The 17,341-nt window shown below is 30.6% G+C and overlaps 1 protein-coding gene across 1 annotated transcript; it reads left to right on the top strand.

Moving 5' to 3' along the window:
• The first annotated feature begins 10,761 nt into the window (after nucleotides 1-10,761).
• Nucleotides 10,762-16,690, top strand: LOC115706634 (polygalacturonate 4-alpha-galacturonosyltransferase). The gene is made up of 11 exons (XM_030634345.2): nucleotides 10,762-11,226; nucleotides 11,309-11,472; nucleotides 12,955-12,989; nucleotides 13,148-13,207; nucleotides 13,297-13,425; nucleotides 13,547-13,610; nucleotides 13,699-13,745; nucleotides 13,943-14,277; nucleotides 14,386-14,743; nucleotides 15,266-15,853; nucleotides 16,037-16,690. Exons 2-11 carry the CDS (start codon nucleotides 11,322-11,324, stop codon nucleotides 16,310-16,312), a joined length of 2,043 nt encoding a protein of 680 aa, XP_030490205.2. The 5' UTR covers nucleotides 10,762-11,226; nucleotides 11,309-11,321; the 3' UTR covers nucleotides 16,313-16,690.
• The last annotated feature ends 651 nt before the right edge of the window (nucleotides 16,691-17,341 follow it).

A 17,341-nucleotide genomic window follows, 5' to 3' on the forward strand; every position in this document is an offset into this window, starting at 1 on the left:
TTTGAAGAGAATGTCATGGACCAATGCATATACCCGAAGGAAAGTGGGAGTAAAATCTCGTTTTCTTGTTTTATATGTGGACGATATTCTTCTTGCATCCAATGATAAAGGGTTGCTACGTGAAGTGAAACAATTTCTTTCAAAGAACTTTGAGATGAAAGACATGGGTGAAGCATCCAATGTCATAGGCATTAAGATTCATAGAGATAGATACCGAGGTATCTTAGGTTTATCTCAAGAAGCTTACATCACCGTAGTTTTAAAGATTTCATATGAAAGATTGTTCACCGAGCGTTGCTCCAATTATGAAGGGTGATAAATTAAATTTGAGCCGTGCCCAAAGAATGATTTTGAAAGAGAACAAATGAAGAACATTCCTTATGCTTCGTCCTAAGCCTAATGTATGCTCGTGTGTGCACAAGACCCGACATTGCTTATTCGTCGAATGTTAGGAAGATTTCGGTAGTAACCCTGTGGATAGACCACTGGAAAGCCGCAAAGAAAGTAATGAGGTATCTTCGTGGTACTAAGGATTACAAACCGATGTTCAAACGAACCGACAATCTAGAAGTAGTTGGCTACTCGTACTCGATTTCGCCGGTTGCACCGATTCACGTAAATCTACATCTCGTTACGTGTTTATGTTTGTCGGTGGAGCCGTGTCTCGGAGGAGTAACAAACAAACTTTCGACTGCGCTACTTCTACTATGGAGGCCGAGTTCGTTTCGTTTTGAGGCTACATCACATGGTGTATGGCTAAAGAGTTTCATTTCGGCCTTAGAGTGGTTGATTCCATTGCAAGGCCGCTAAAGATGTTCTCGTGACAATTCAAATTCTTGTTTTTCATGGCTAAGAACAACAAAAGTGGAAGTCGAAGCAAGCACATCGACATTAAGTACTTAGCTATTAGAGAACGTGTTAAGGAAAATAAAGTGGTCATTCAACACATTAGCACTGAATTGATGATTGCCGATCCTATGACAAAAGGCTTGCCACCTCATAAATTCAAGGATCATGTAGAGAACATGGGACTTGGTTCCCTTATGTAATTTGTACAAATAAAGTTATTATTAATGAAACTCTTATTTTGATTTTTCTCATATTTATGCGCATCTTAATTTTACATTTGAGAAAAAAAATTTCAGAGGACCTGAATAAACATAAGGTTTAGGGTTTATTCACTTAAGTACATTGCCACATAAAGTACATTGTTATATAATAAATGTATTGTAATACATGGAAGATAATACTCGATTCATAATGAGGACATGTCGCTATGATTCGTATGTTTATTATATAATGAGGAACGTTGGGTTTGAATATTTTAGTTTAAATGCTGACCAAGTGGGAGAATATTAGAATATTTTTATATACGGAAGTTATTTTCTAATTAAGGAAATAATTTTCTATTTAAGGAAATAAATAAATAATTGATTTTCTGATAAATGAATATTTTATATTCATTAAATCTGGATAAAATCAATTATGTAATATTCTATATATGGTCAGATTTCTATATTCATTACCTGATTTGATTTCCTGAATTAATTGTCAAAATATTCTGACAATTAATGTGGCGCAGATATCGATGGAGTATCTCACCTATAAATATGTGGTCTCGGTCCCCGAGCTCCTCACTCATTCGAATTCATTCAGGAAATTCCATCTAAAGAGAGTTGAGAGAGCGAGGAAGCCCGAACTCCAATACTGAAGCTATCGCAGGGATTGAAGCTCAAAGATCAATGGCTGGAGGTACATCGATCCTTTCATTGCATATATTATAGATATGATTACAGTTTATTTTCCGCATTTCATATCATATATATGCTATATTACATACACTATATATATAGTCTAACAGTTTAGCCGCAAATTACCCTACTAAAAATAATAAAGTAGGGGTGGTCCAGGTGGTGTCCTTCGTTTTTTTTTTTTTTTTTTTGCCAATGGTGGTTCAAATACCAAGCTCATAAATTTATAAATATATATACATATACTAGCAAAAACTACGTGCGAGGCACGCATACTATTTATGCTAGTTTTTTGCTATGTTATTTGAAAGTGATACAATAAAAAATTAAAGAAAAAACATTATTAGTTATTAGGTGAGATTATTTGAATAAAGAACAATAAATAATCACGTAAAAATAAAAAATAATTATTTGAATAAAGAATTCAATATACACATTTATATATATGAATCTCATTAATCAAAAAAAATTATTAAATATATGAACAATAATTTGTCACGCTATATGTTTCCCAATAAAGAAATCCACCTCCTCATAGTCAAAAATAAACATTACATGTAATACAGATCTTTGTAATGAAGTACCTAAAAGAAACAAAATTTCAGTTAGCATAATCGGAAAAGGTTTAAGTGAACTAAATAATGACTAAGAAGATCTAAATTACAAAATCTAAATAGCATGTCTATATGAGTATGATTCTATTGCTATATGAGCATAATTGATCTAAGAGAAAATAGATAAACTTATAAACATATAAATATACTTAATATTAATTTTGACAAATAAACAATTCAATTATAAACAATTCTAAATATCAACTTGACAATTTCAACACACTAATTACTCATTAAATAACCATAATGTATACATCATGATAATTTTATTTTATTTGATATCAAATGATAGAGATTATTGAGGTTTTCAGCCATGGAAAACACACTATGATCAAAAAGTAATACTTATTAATTGTATATTTCAAAGAAACCCTAATTTCTATGAATGTCCCTAATAATATATAAACAATAAAGTTGAAAATTAAAAAAAAAAGTAGCAAAATTTCATTTAATATAAGAAATAGAACAAATTGAAGATTTATACAATACTGGAATTTGAACTCTTAGAAGTCATTAGCGAAGGGGCGAAACTCGTTAGATCTCTTAGTTGAACACTACCTTAAAAAAATTAAATGATGTGGAGGTTTTTGTATGTGTTTCTGTTTCGATATGTTCTTTTAAAACACCATAAATTGTAAAACAAGCCTAACAGTTGCTTAATGTTTCCTTAGCTTTAACGTGGCACCCACTTCTTAGATTGGCTTTTTTATCTTGCATATTTATGTATCTTTGAGATTTAACGGAAAAGGCTCTATTGCCTTGAGATTTAAACTACGTTTGATTTTCTTATTATTTACAGGGCCGGCATACTTTGGTCTATGATATAAATACAGCAAATGAGACTTGGGAATGGGTTGACCTTAAGGAGGTAACAATTGTGTTTTAAAATCTTGGTTCCTGAAGAATGTTTCAAGATACAAGTATGATGGGTTTTTATATTATAGACGATTTGTTCCAAAATATAATAGAACTAACCAATTTAGGTTAATGATCTGGCTTCTGATACGTCCATATTAAAGATGATTGGGGGTGTGCGGTTCTGTAAATGCTATGAAATAATTTTGTAGTTAGTCTGTGAATATTGCAATGAAAGTGTTGGTTTGACTTGGCAATTTTGTGGTTACAACTTACAAGAATTCTTGACAAAGTTGTTGAATAGTAAACCAATATAAAACTTGTTTTACTCTGTTGAATAATATGAAAGATAATTCATTTTTCCACCATGTTTAAAAATAAATACAAATTTGATGAGCATATTACTTTTTTTTTTTTAATTGAGAGTCTCAGAGTATCAAATCCCGGGTTATTTTTTTTTTTAAATGTGTTGTGATTCTCAAATATTTAGCATCAAATATCAGTTCAAATATTAATAGAATTTGTTTTATTATTATTTTATTATATATAAATAATATTTTATTATTTTATTAAATAAAAATTAAAAGTCACCCAAATATCAGTTCAAATATTAATGGGATTTGTTTTATTATTATTTTATTATATATAAATAATATTTTATTATTTTATTAAATAAAAATTAAAAGTCACCCATAAATTTCTCAAAAACTAAGAATTTCAGTTATATAGGCACACTTTATATAAAATAGATATGCCTCAAGTGATCTTGGAGGTTAGTTGTTTGTGCTCTCCTTTATTGATGTGGTTTGATGCACCTTCTTTTTAAATTGATGCCCAAAGCTATTTAATTTTTGGTGGGTTATTATCGGGTTTAAGATATTAATGCAACTTATTAGTATATTAAAAAAAAAGAATAATTAATATTTTCACCCATGAGTTTTTAATATAATTATTTCTCTTAAAATATATGGTTGTTATTGAAAATTTCTCTTAAAATATAAGAGGTACATAATCATGCTACTTTTATAATGTTCTATTTTTTTTTTTTGCTGTTAAAAAAGTTAGTATTTTTACTTCGTAAATTTCATGAACTTTGATTATTACTAAATTATGCCATTTTTTAAAAAAATTAATTTTAAAAATTATAATTTTCTACTAATTTCTTTTTTTAAAAAAAAATTATTTAAAAAACCTAATAAAATTATTAAAAATTAGTAAATAAAATTTAAAGGAAAAAAATTAAGTTTATTTAGAAAATCTAAATTATATTTCTAAAAATATATTTTTAAATTTTATTTTATTTTATAAACATGTATCTTAAAAATACTCAAACTAAAATTATGGAAGGACTAAATTTCAATAAATATAAAAAATCGGAAAAAAATATTAATAAATTGTATATTTTAAAAGACGCAATAATATCATAAGTTTAGAAAAAAAAAAATAATTAGATAAAAAACATTATCAACATATCTTCTAAAAGTATGTATCATTGTATCAATAAGCTTTTCTTATTGCCTCTTTCGTAATTAGCTACCATTAAATTTTTATAGATATGTTATGTTTTAGTGAAGCAGGTAATTTTTTTCCCTTCCCCTTAATTTTACTTTATTGAGTTTTAAACAATATAGCTTCATTTTATAAGGAGCCTACGTGGCATGGTACGTTTTCCCGCTTTGCTATAAAGGATTTCAAAAAACATTATTATTGTAGTTATAACTAACCTCATAGAAGTATATGAGAAAATTTAAATTATTTTATTCTAAACAAATCAAATAAAAATTAAGCTAATTAGGATTTTTGCCCCTGAACTTTTAAGGTCGTTAAAAATACCCCATGAACTATTGAGATTGTTGGATTTAAAGACTTTTTATCTAATTTCATTCAATTTTACTATTTTTCAGCGATTCTTTATGTCTTAAACCATGCTCCCCGAACTTTGATATCTACCAAATCATGCTCCTCGAACTTTGACATGTATTAAATCATGCCCCTGAACTTTCATCCATGTTAGACTTTTTTACTAAAATTGAAAAAAAATCCTTAAATCCAACAATCTCAATAGTTCAGGGGGCATTTTTAATGACTTTAAAAATTCAGGGGCATGATGTGGTACATGTCAAAGTTTAGGGGCAAAAATTCTAATTAACCTTGTGGATAATATTATAGCTAATGCCATAATAATAATAATAATAATAATAATAATAATAATAATTTGAACACTTTTTTTGGGCTCATAAAGAAGATTGTATTCTGCAATCATTATTTAAATATTAATTTTTAAATTTATTTAAGCAATTTATTTTATTTATAGTTATTGTATTTTTATTTATCAATATTTTAGAATATAATCCCGCATATGGACCTTGGACGCAAACACCAAACCTTGCTCTCGGCTCGAACCTCAATCTCGCTGGACGTTCCCTTAAAATTTATACACAAAATAAGTTTTACTTTTTTTTTTTTGAAAAATTTAACAAAATACTATTTTTGGTCATTTTTACACTTTTAAGTTCAAAAATATATATAATACATTTTTACCGTGTTCTATAAAAATAATAAAAAAAATTCATGAAAGTAACAGAAAAATAATATCCGAACAACATAAAAATAATATACAAAATAACAAAAAACCAACAACAATAAAACAAGAATAAATAACATGAAAACTTTAAAAAGAGCATATTTTTTTGTAAATAATTAAAAACCGTAAAAATATTTAAAATTCTGTACAACCGTATTTTTATAATTTTTTGTTGTTTTATGTATTTCTAAAATAATCTTTTTTTTTTCTTTCTAATTGTTGTCATGTAATACCATATTATTATTATTTTTAATATTTGAGGCGTAAATACTTAAGTTTAATTCTGGTTATAGATAAATACCTAAGTTTAATTTTTGACGATAATAATACTTAAGTTAAATATTTGGAACTTCTGTAAGTACCTAATCATTAAGTGTTAAGTGAATAGCCACATGACAGTCCTTGATTAGTCTGCTAGGTCATTAAATTTTTATTTTTTATTTAAATAAACTAATAAAAAAATGACATGTGACTTGACACTTAACGGTCAGGTATCTACGAAAATTTTAAAAATATAACTTAAGTTTTATTACCCTAAAAAATTAAATTTAAATATTCATCCATAACTGAAAGTTAAACTTAAATTTTTACACCCAAATTATTCTTTTATTATATTATTATATAAACTAATTCGCTCCCCTAATTTCTTTTGTTTGGGTCGGTAAATGTTATATAGTTTGAGGAAATTATACTATTTACCTCTTTTAATTTGATACTTTTAATTTTTACTCTTTCTTTCAAAATTTATTATGTTTAGCTCTTTTTTTCAATTATTCTACCACTTTTACCCCTATCACTTCACGATAGTTTTCATTCTTCTCTAATAAAAAATTTACTCCAACTTTTCCCACAAACCTACTCATCCATCTACAAAAAAACACAAATCTATTACATTTGAAATTATGTCTTAGTTACGCGAGTCTGTGAGGATAATTTGGGTACAATACTCATAAAAAGATGTATATTTAAAGGTAAATTTACTTAGGTGCCGTTTGGTAACACTTTTGTTTTTTAATTTTTTAATCACAAAATGAAAGTAAAATTTTTGTTTTTAAAAAATTTGTTTTTGAAAAACAAAAATGCGTTCTGTAACCACTTTTGTTTTTCAATTTTAAAAATAGAAAACAAAAGTGTGTTCTATAAAGTTTATTTTTATTTTTATTTTTTGATTTTATTTAAGTCGGGTTTAGGTCCGGGGTCGGATTCGGGTTCAAGTCAAAAGTCGGGTTTAGCGCCAGGGCCGTAGGGAGGGGATTTGGGTCCGGGTCTGGTCCTAATCTAAAAGATTGATTAAGAAAAAAAACTGTTTAAAAAAATATTGAAAGTGATTCTTTTTGTTTTTAAAATTTTGATTTCTAATTATAAAATTGAAAAGTAAAAAACAGTTTTATAGAACATGTTTTTGAAAAATATTTTCACTTTTCTACTTTTAAAAACAAAAAACTGATTAAAAAAGTGTTACCAAACGCCACCTTAATATATTAAAAAAGGATTATTTCACAAATACACAAAAACAATAAAAAAAAATTACAAAAATACAGTTTCACGAAATTTTAAATATTTTAACAATTTTTTTGATTTTATTTACAGAAAATACGATTTTTTTATGTTATACTCTTGTTAATTTGTTAGTGATTTTTGTTATCTGTATTATTTTTTATTGTTGTTTTGATGTTATTTTTCACGTAGTTGTTTTGTTGTTTTCGTGTTATATTTATGAAAAACCGTAAAAATGTAAAAAAATCTTTAATATAAAAATGTAATTTTTTTACTAATAGTACCTTATGTAATTATCCCTGTAAAAAAATGGGTATTTTTCAACTTCTTCTTCCTTATAGTTTTGAAGAGAACTTTTAAAGGGCCTAAGGCCCAAAAAATTAAATAGTTGAACTCGTCTTAGCAAAGACCAATGAGAAAGAGTTTGGTCCATTTTATTTTAATTTTTGGAGAAAGGCGTTGGTCCGTTAAAACACACACACAAACAACTTTTTTTTTTCTTAAAAAAAAACAAAACAAAAACAAAAACAAAACAAAAAAAAAAGATAACATTTTGCTCTTGCACTCTTTAAATACCACAATATTATTGATCAACAAAATTATATTGTATATCCACAATACTTTAATTATTTTAATTTTTACCTTTATTTTTGTATTTTTTACAATATATGATGTTCTTATTATAGCCTTTAAGTTGATGTAAATTATATGCTAAACTTAAGTAGAGAGTAAAAATATATTAGAAAATTCACTCACAAAAGTTGGTACTTTTTAATAAAATATAATATAAAGATATTTCTGATTAATGAAAACAAGAAAAAAGTATTTCTAACTTGCCACTTTGCAGTAATACCGCACCCATGAAAATAAAGCTTAAGCTGCATGTTTGAAATACTAAGGGCCCAAAAGGCTCATTAGGGTCTGTATTAATTGGGCCATCGAATAAATAATGAGAAATTTACATGGTGTACTAACTTTTGCTATTTTTTTACAAAAATACTGCCAGACGGTATTTTTTACTTTTTTACTGTGTTTTTTTATAAGTTTCATACTGCAGTATACTGTGTTAAGTTTTCACTGGTGTTCTACTGGTGTTTTACTGGTGTTCTACTGTTGTTTTGAGCTGTTCTGCTTTGTGTTTTACTAGTGTTTTATAAAACACAGTATTTTTGTAAAAATTTCTGTGTGACAGTATTTTTGTAAAAATTAACCTAAATTCTAGTATTTTTTGTAAGTTTCCCTAAATAATCTTGTAAATTGTGAAGGTGAAGGTGAACATGAAGGAAAGGGAGGAAAGTAATTGTATTGTGGAGGGAGGTACAATCGTCAATCTTGTATCCCTTGATTTTAACTTATTCATTTATTTACATACCATAAGAATCAAGAATTATGAACACTAATTATGACTCAAATCTATAGAGAAAATGTAGTCCAAAATAGCTGTAACAGTAAAACTTCCTTCATGTGCTTTTATTATTAAAGAGAAAGACCATGGAGAGAAAATGGTTTTGTTTTTAATTGTATTAATTTCCTCTCTTTGTATAGTTTAAACAATAAGACCTAAACTAACAGATAAAATGAACATTGTTATTATAAATCAACATTGTTCCTTTATAAAATGAGAATGGAAAAATTCCCAGACCAAAATTAATTACCATATCCAGCTCTGTAGTATGTTTTGTCACCTTAGCAGTTTTATTGGTACTTCTCTTAATATGAGAAATAACAACTTTAAATAAATAAAAAAAATAATAAAAAATATAAACCAAATTAAATCTTGATATAACAACTTTTGAAATTAAATCTTGAAAGCAAGACAAATCAAATGTGGCAGAATCTATAGCAGTAGAAATCCACAAAGTATATGATTCAATAAGTGATATGGATATATGTAATAGTGAAGGGTTGCCAGTAAAGTGTCATTTACACTTAAAACTGTAACCACCTGATGGACAACATTTTTATAGTATCATTACAGTTCTGACTCTGAGTAGTAAAATGTAATTAGTGTAATATGTTTATTGTCTAATACAATGAAGAAAAATTTATTAGTTTAAGCTTTAATTAAAGTCGATTTTTTACTTTTAAGATTTAGGGATTATGCTCTAATTTCTTTTATATACAATTACAACGTATATAAATATATTTATTGGATTCTCTAATATCAGTTGCTCACACACTTCACTTATTGGTAGATTAATTAAAACAAATTTTGATTTGAATTGTGGTTTGCGTATCGACTTGTCACATGATGTGGACACCACTTTAGTTTACTTATTGTGTATCATTTGGCACTAGCCAATTGAAATGTTTATGTTTTATCTTTGAGAAATAGGTATTGTTATTATTTTATTTTTATTTTTTTTGGTTGCTGAAAAACATAATTTTATTAAACCGAAATTAGAAGTTTAGTGAGCACATGGGGACTCACTTCTCAAAACCGAAGCAAACCATTACAAACATGAGACAAATCCCATCTCGCAAGAGCATGGGCTGCCATATTATTAATTCGAGGAGTCCAACACACCAGTACCGCACTCCTATTCTCAGCCATTGAGATGACCTTGTTGAAAGTGTAATGAAGCATCCAATGAGGAGAATATTGTTCAAAAAGCACCTGCACCAGAGTTTGATTATCAAAAAAGAAGGTTCCATATAATTTAATAGGTATTGTTATTGTTTCAATTAAGTATTGGTTCTATATAATTTAATATCATAATTGTTTAAGCATATTGGTAGCCAATTGCAAGACAACATATGTAATGGTATTAGATATTACTGGTACCCAATAACAATATTTTACCTTTACTACATCAATATTTTGAATGTAGTGGGTTTAGAATTAGGTATATGCTGACATAATTTTATTTTTTTATTTTTTATTTCCTCTTAAAATTTTATATTGTTTTGCTTTTGTTCTTTTTTTCTTTCTTTTTGCGTGGTAATAAAAAAAGAAGACTAAAATTTGATTGATTTGGTAACAAGGAAGAAAATTAAATATAGTTAATGATAAAACATTTAATTTGTCTTCATTGGAAAAATGTCGGCACACGGAAAAAAGAAAAACAAAAGAATGTTTTTTTTTTTTATTTATTTTGAGAAAAGAAAACAATGTTATATTGTTTTACTTGCCTATGTAGGTAGTTATTTAGGAAAGAAAAAAGCAAAGATAATTAAGGGGTCATTATCCATATTAATTGTTGCCGACAAATTTATAGAACGATGATTAACAAGTTAGAAAAATAATTATAGAGCTTGTAAAATTATAGAATAGATACAAGTAAGCTTATATTAATAGGACCATACGACCCTACCAAAATGTTAGCTAGAAACACTAGTGTTTGTTTTTTTTTTCCTTAAAAAATTGCACTAGAGTGGTTTTAATTGGATCAATGCCTTTAAAAAAACATTATTACTTTTATTTTATTTTATGTTATTTAAAGTTTATTTATAGAGGATATGATAAAATTAAAACTTAAAAGCAAAGGTAGAGAAAAAGAGAAAGAAGTGTGTGTGTAGAGTGGAGTGTCAAGTGGTGTGGACTTCAGCTGGCGCCTTACATGTAATTACAACGAAAACGACGTCGTCTTTCAAATTGCCGTTATGAGGAACATCATTAGCGTGATTAAACAAAATTAAAAAAAGAAAATTAAGGGACTGAAAGCGAAATAGTCGCAAATAAAAAAGATCGGTGTTTGTTTCTCTCTCTTCTGCTTAAACTGTGGTTCTTGGGTTGGAGAAGAGGGAGAGTTGAAATCTGAGATAGAGTCAGAGACGAAGGCCAATTGGTTATTTGACTCTCTTTTATCACTCAACTGCATTCTCAGAAGAACCCATGGATTCCGATTGCGACTAGCATTTCTCGATTACTGCTCTACTCTTCACTTCTTTCTTTACCTCTCTCTCTATTGTCTTCATTCCACTGGTAAGTTTTATTTCTCTTTCTAGAATTGTCTTCTTCTTGAAGATTGGTTTGCTTTTTTTAATTCTTTCAGTTGTAATTGCAGGTTCTGATCCACTATGGGTTCGAGGCGGCAAACGCTTGCGGCTGCCGCCCTGAGGGGCCGAGGCGGTGCTGGATCTCGATTTCCTTTTGTCATTCTTGTGTTCTTCGCGATGCTTCTCGCGCCCTTGATTTTTTTCTTCGGCCGTGGGCTCCACGCCTCTTCTTGTCAGTTCTCGACTTCCTTTTTTTTTCTGCCTAATATTTTGATTTAGGTTGATGAGATTTGTAGATCCAATTATGTTGCTCTATTTGGTGTCTGTGTTTCCTATTGTCCTTCTTGAAATTACGTTTTTTGGATTTGAATGCGGGTAGTGATTCCTGGTCTCAGTTGCAATCTCATTTTGCTTAAGGAAGCATTAACGATTTTCTTCGGAAGTAAGAATTGAATATTAGACTAATTTGAATTTTACGCGTGCTGGGTTTGATTTGGGACTAAGCTGAGAAATACTCAACTTGGAAAGTGTTTAGGTGGGGCTTTTTCGAAAGAGATTGATTGCCTTGTTTGTTCTGGGTAACCTGGATTGGCTGCCCTGGTGGCATTGAGTTCATTTTGAGATTATTGGGTTTGAAGTTTTTAGGTGGATTTTAATGACTTCCGCATTGCACCTGGAACAAGCTACTTTTGTTTCCCTAATCAGTAGTGTTGATATGATAATGAGAATTTGCGAGTGTAATTTCAATGTTTGGTGGAATGCTGATTGTACATGTCATTAAACAGTGATCAAATTTTTGTTGTATTTTTTAAGACAGCCTTAAATTAAATACTTCAAAAGATGTAGAGTTACTAATTTGTCTTAGACATCGTCAAAAGAATATTTCAGCCGAAACTGTGGTGAACCTTGCTAGGATCTTAGTTATGGTATTGTTTCTACTTCTATGCATGCGTAGATCATTGATGAGGATGTATTTAGGCTTATCTTTGATTACCATGTGAAGTTGATATTTTAATTAACAATTGTTTGAAGAACATGGTGAAAGTTCTATATTGTAGTCTTTGATTTGCAATTTGTGTTTCTGGCTTGACTAGACTCCCAATGATTCTTTACTTTCGTAGCAATGTCAATCTTAGTTTAAGTATATTGTGTGCTTTGTCCACTTGAGGCTAGCCGATTTGGGTTAGTGCGTGAGTCATCTGGGGTTCGACTTTTTTAAAAGTATTATTAACAACAAAAACTATATTGTGTACTCTTACCTGTGCTTTTTAAGATTAACAAAAGAACCTTTTAGGATTGTATAGCTGTTCACAGACAGGATTTCATTTTGGATACATCTTAGAAGCTTGCCATGGTGCATACATTAACTTCCAGGCAATGAGAATTTTAAAGGTTAACGGTTGAGAACCAGATAGTTTATCTTGTTGAGATATATGATTACTTTTCATTGTCTCTTAGGAAAACTTGTAGTGGTAAAGTTTCTGGCAAACTGAACCAGAGATGTTAGCTCCTCATTTGCTTTTAGGCTATAGCAAAAAGAAAGTGTCAGTAAGAAAGAGCTGACACGGTTTTCTGTTACTTGAGTCCTGATTTGACATTTTCCAGAAATTCAATCAGGTGTTGATATTCTTGTCATTCTGAAAATCTGTTGTTTGCCAGTATTATGTATGCATTGTGATGCAGTTTATAGAACTGATTATTGTTATTAATGCAGATGACAATGATATTATATCTGTCCCCGGAAAACAGGTATTATTTTGCTTGCATTTATCATCCTGATATAAGTGGCTTACCAAGCACACTCACTTTGTATTATGTATTTATAGAATTTATATATGCAGTTTTTATATTTATATGTATAACTACTTTGTTATGTATTTTGATGTTTATTTTAAACATGTTTGCAGGGTGTGGGTTGGAGAGAAAGGCTGGCAACGCAGCACCTAAAATCCCTTTTCTCCAAAGAGGCAAGTGCATGCATGTTTTATTTCATATGAGATTGGTAGTAGCTGTATTTTTATTCATTATCTTATTTAGTAAATTGCTTAATATTCAGGTCATCGATGTAATCATTAACAGCACAAAGGACACAGGACCTTACAGCCTTGATTCATTTAGAAAAAATAATTTGTCTGCTTCATGGAAATTTGTTGGTGTAGATACTTCAATTGTTACTAATTCTGAGGTGAGAATGCTCTGCTTGACTTTTTAACAAAGGTGACATTATAAAAGCCGTGCTCAGAAAGCTATCCATTTTATACATGCTTAGTTCCTGATGTGAATTTCATTGCTATTTGTGCTCAAAGGTAAACCAAACAGCTCCAGAATTTAGACAAGAACCGCCAAAACTCAAAGGGGGCAATTCGACAGGTGGAAATATGTTGTTTTATCTTTGCAAAGCTTCTTCTTCTTCTTCTTTTTTTGTTGGGCATGTTTCTGATCTCGTTGTGTAATGCAGATCATCACAGTCAATCTACTGACTCACCTGCAAAACTAGCCCGAAGGGTAATTACTCAACTTGGATTCTTTGATTTTTTTTTTTTTTTGGGGGGGGGGGTATTTTTGTGGTTAAAGTAGCTTGTTTTTCATTGCAATGTAACTAATAAATTGCTGTACTTGCTATTATCTGCGCTTTGATTTTAATTCTATTTGTGTGCATTACCTTGAATCTTATTTTGACCCTAATCTGTGAATTACTGCAGCAATTGAGGGAGAAAAGACGTGAAAAACGTGCGTCTGAGTTGGTACAACAGGATGATGAGGCAATTGTAAAACTTGAAAATGCAGCCATTGAACGATCGAAGTCTGTGGACACTGCAGTTCTTGGGAAATACAGCATTTGGAGGAGAGAGAATGAGATCGAGAATCCTGATTCTACGGTGCGCTTGATGCGGGACCAAATTATAATGGCAAGGGTTTATTTAAGCATTGCACAGATGAAGGGGAAGCTCGATTTATATCAAGAACTACAGACTCGGCTCAAAGAGAGCCAGCGTGCCTTAGGAGAAGCTAGTTCTGATTCTGATTTACATCAAAGGTAGCTGTCGATCGTATACTGTTATTTTATGTCTAAGCTTCCTTTATTTTTGTATCAACCTGACGTTTGCTGGACTTGACCTTATCTGTTGTCTCCATGTGCTTTCAGTGTACCCATGAAACTAAGGGCGATGGGTCAAGTTCTATCGAAAGCAAGAGAGCAACTGTATGATTGCAAATTGGTAACAGGGAAGTTGAGAGCAATGCTTCAAACTGCGGATGAACAAGTGAGGAGCTTGAAAAAGCAGAGCACATTTCTGAGCCAGTTAGCTGCCAAGACCATTCCAAATGGAATCCACTGTTTGTCAATGCGCCTCACCATAGATTACTACCTCCTTCCTTTAGAGAAGAGAAAGTTCCCTAAGAGTGAGAACTTGGAAAATCCAAATCTTTATCACTATGCACTGTTCTCCGACAATGTCTTGGCAGCATCAGTCGTTGTCAACTCAACTGTCATGAATGCCAAGGTGGCCTAAATTATTTTTTACACTGTACTTTATTCAGTTGCATATAGTTTTGCTTTCTCAAGATTGAAAATTTAAGCTACTTTTATCATTTGGTTTTTGGGTTTCGTTCATAATTTGGTACTGGTATTTAATTTTTGAGGGTGTCTGGTGTCTACTTTTGGCACCATGTGTAGTATCGGAGGGTTGAAATGATTTTCAGCTAGTTTTTCTTAGAATATAAATGTTTGGATCTGGTAGAAGGTTATTGTGCAATTTTCTTTTTCTCTTTCCAACAAGAAATTAGACAATAGCTAGCCAATGCATTGGATTCTTACACCTGAATTATCAACACTTTGGTGCACTCATATGATTGTCACTAATCATAGACTAATTGTAAATATGTGCATAGTGAGAATATTTCTTATTTTTTTTTATTAAGGCCCAAGCAGCTTGTGGTAGAGACACTAATTTTGTTCACCATCCTTGTACTGAATAATTTGTTGTCTTGTCATACATGTTAATATTATCTTGCTTGCTTTGTAGGATCCTTCAAAACATGTATTCCACCTTGTAACGGACAAGCTTAACTTTGGAGCCATGAATATGTGGTTTCTGTTGAATCCACCTGGGAAAGCAACAATACATGTTGAAAATGTTGATGAATTTAAGTGGCTGAATTCAACATATTGCCCAGTGCTGCGGCAGCTGGAATCCGCTGCAATGAAAGAGTATTATTTTAAAGCTGGCCATCCAACCACACTTTCGTCTGGGGCTTCTAATCTCAAGTATAGGAACCCAAAGTATCTCTCTATGCTTAACCATTTGAGGTTCTATCTCCCACAGGTTTATCCCAAGTTGAATAAGATACTATTTCTTGATGATGACATTGTTGTCCAGAAAGATCTGACTGGCTTGTGGTCTGTGAATCTTAATGGAAAAGTAAATGGTGCTGTAGAAACTTGTGGTGAGAGCTTCCATCGATTCGACAAGTACTTAAACTTTACAAATCCTCATATTGCAAGAAACTTTGATCCCAATGCATGTGGGTGGGCTTATGGGATGAACATCTTTGATCTTAAAGAGTGGAAAAATCAGGATATTACAGGCATATATCACAAGTGGCAGAACATGGTGAGTTTTCTTATCCATTTTCTCTTGCCATGTGGTTTTAACTGTTTCACATGCAAGCACCTAGGTGAAGGGTGCAAGAATGGTCACTCCGAATATCTTAGAAATTATTGTATATAAAAACTATTTTCTGGAAACGACTATCTCTATCACTTATCTATTTCTCTTTGTTGTGTTTGTATTTAGAATGAAGATAGGGCTCTTTGGAAGCTTGGGACATTACCACCAGGACTTATTACATTCTATGGATTGACACATCCACTTTCAAAAACATGGCATGTTCTTGGTTTGGGTTACAATCCGAGCGTTGATCGATCTGACATTGAAAATGCAGCAGTCATACACTATAATGGCAACATGAAGCCATGGTTGGAGTTGGCAATGACAAAGTACAGATCATACTGGACCAAGTACATAAAGTATGATCATCCATACCTCCGCAACTGCAAGTTAAATGAATAAATCTCTAATGGAACCCTTCTTAATATGGTAAAAAAAAAAAGAAAGAAAAAAACTCTTTCCTTTCTAATACGGATAAGCAATTCTAGTTTGCTTTAGGATAAGGGATGGGTTTTACATATTGTATGATGTTATTTTCTCTTATTTTTCCTTCTTTTCCTCATTGTTTATTCTTCTTTTTTTAATTCATTCGATTTGTTAGCGCTCACCCCTTAGTAGTACAAGGTATCTTACAAATTCTTTTGCCTTGTTGACCTGTAAAAACTCCACTTATTTTGGTTTGGAGCTAAGATATGAACCCTAATAGGAATTGAATGTCAGTTGCTGTATTCTTTGAATAACTTGCTCACTTATGTAAAATGCCAACTTGTATGCTTCTCATCTCAGTGGAATCACGTCCTCTCACCATTAAATTCTCTGCAATGGGATACATTATTATTAATAATGATTCTATTAGTATAATTCTAGCCCTGCGTTTCAATTCTCCAATTTCTGATTGGGAATAGAATTTTCTGCCACTTTATGAAAACTTGGTGTTTAACTGCGAAGATGTCCCAAGTTTGCTTTCTTATTTTTCCACATGGGGTAAGGTATTATGTCAATTTGTCGTCTATCTGATCATTTTATGCACTTGACTTCTTTTTCTGATATTTTTGGAACTTTTTGACGGATGAATAAAGTAAAACATCAAAAGCAATATATGCAAAATGATTGGCCGTTAATGTATTGTAACGCTTTACAATAGTTGGTTTGAGTTGGTGGGTGTGATGGGTTTTTTCAATCAGTCAGATACTGATTTCGATGCACTGACATTGAGCTTCTTAAGCAACAAAATGAATTGGAACTGTCTATACGAAAAATGTGATATTGATTTGCTCTAAAAAGTTAACTTTGTGGAGGATATGACAGAGCCTCTTTGATTAGTCGATTCTTAAAGAGAATTTTGACAATGATCTCATTTGATAATATTTGCCCCGACTTTAATAATCACCAATCATAAAAATGCTTCCTCTAGCAAAATGTATCAAAAAA

Source organism: Cannabis sativa, chromosome 1, assembly GCF_029168945.1.
Source record: "Cannabis sativa cultivar Pink pepper isolate KNU-18-1 chromosome 1, ASM2916894v1, whole genome shotgun sequence".
Taxonomy (NCBI): domain Eukaryota; kingdom Viridiplantae; phylum Streptophyta; class Magnoliopsida; order Rosales; family Cannabaceae; genus Cannabis; species Cannabis sativa.

What these genes read in the sequence shown, in the direction of transcription:
- LOC115706634 (XM_030634345.2), top strand. Translation starts at nt 11,322, where the DNA reads ATGGGTTCGAGGCGGCAAACGCTTGCGGCTGCCGCCCTGAGGGGCCGA. An exon ending in TGGGCTCCACGCCTCTTCTT is followed by an intron (nt 11,473 to 12,954) that starts GTCAGTTCTCGA and finishes TTATTAATGCAG; the next exon opens with ATGACAATGATATTATATCT. An exon ending in AATCCCTTTTCTCCAAAGAG is followed by an intron (nt 13,208 to 13,296) that starts GCAAGTGCATGC and finishes CTTAATATTCAG; the next exon opens with GTCATCGATGTAATCATTAA.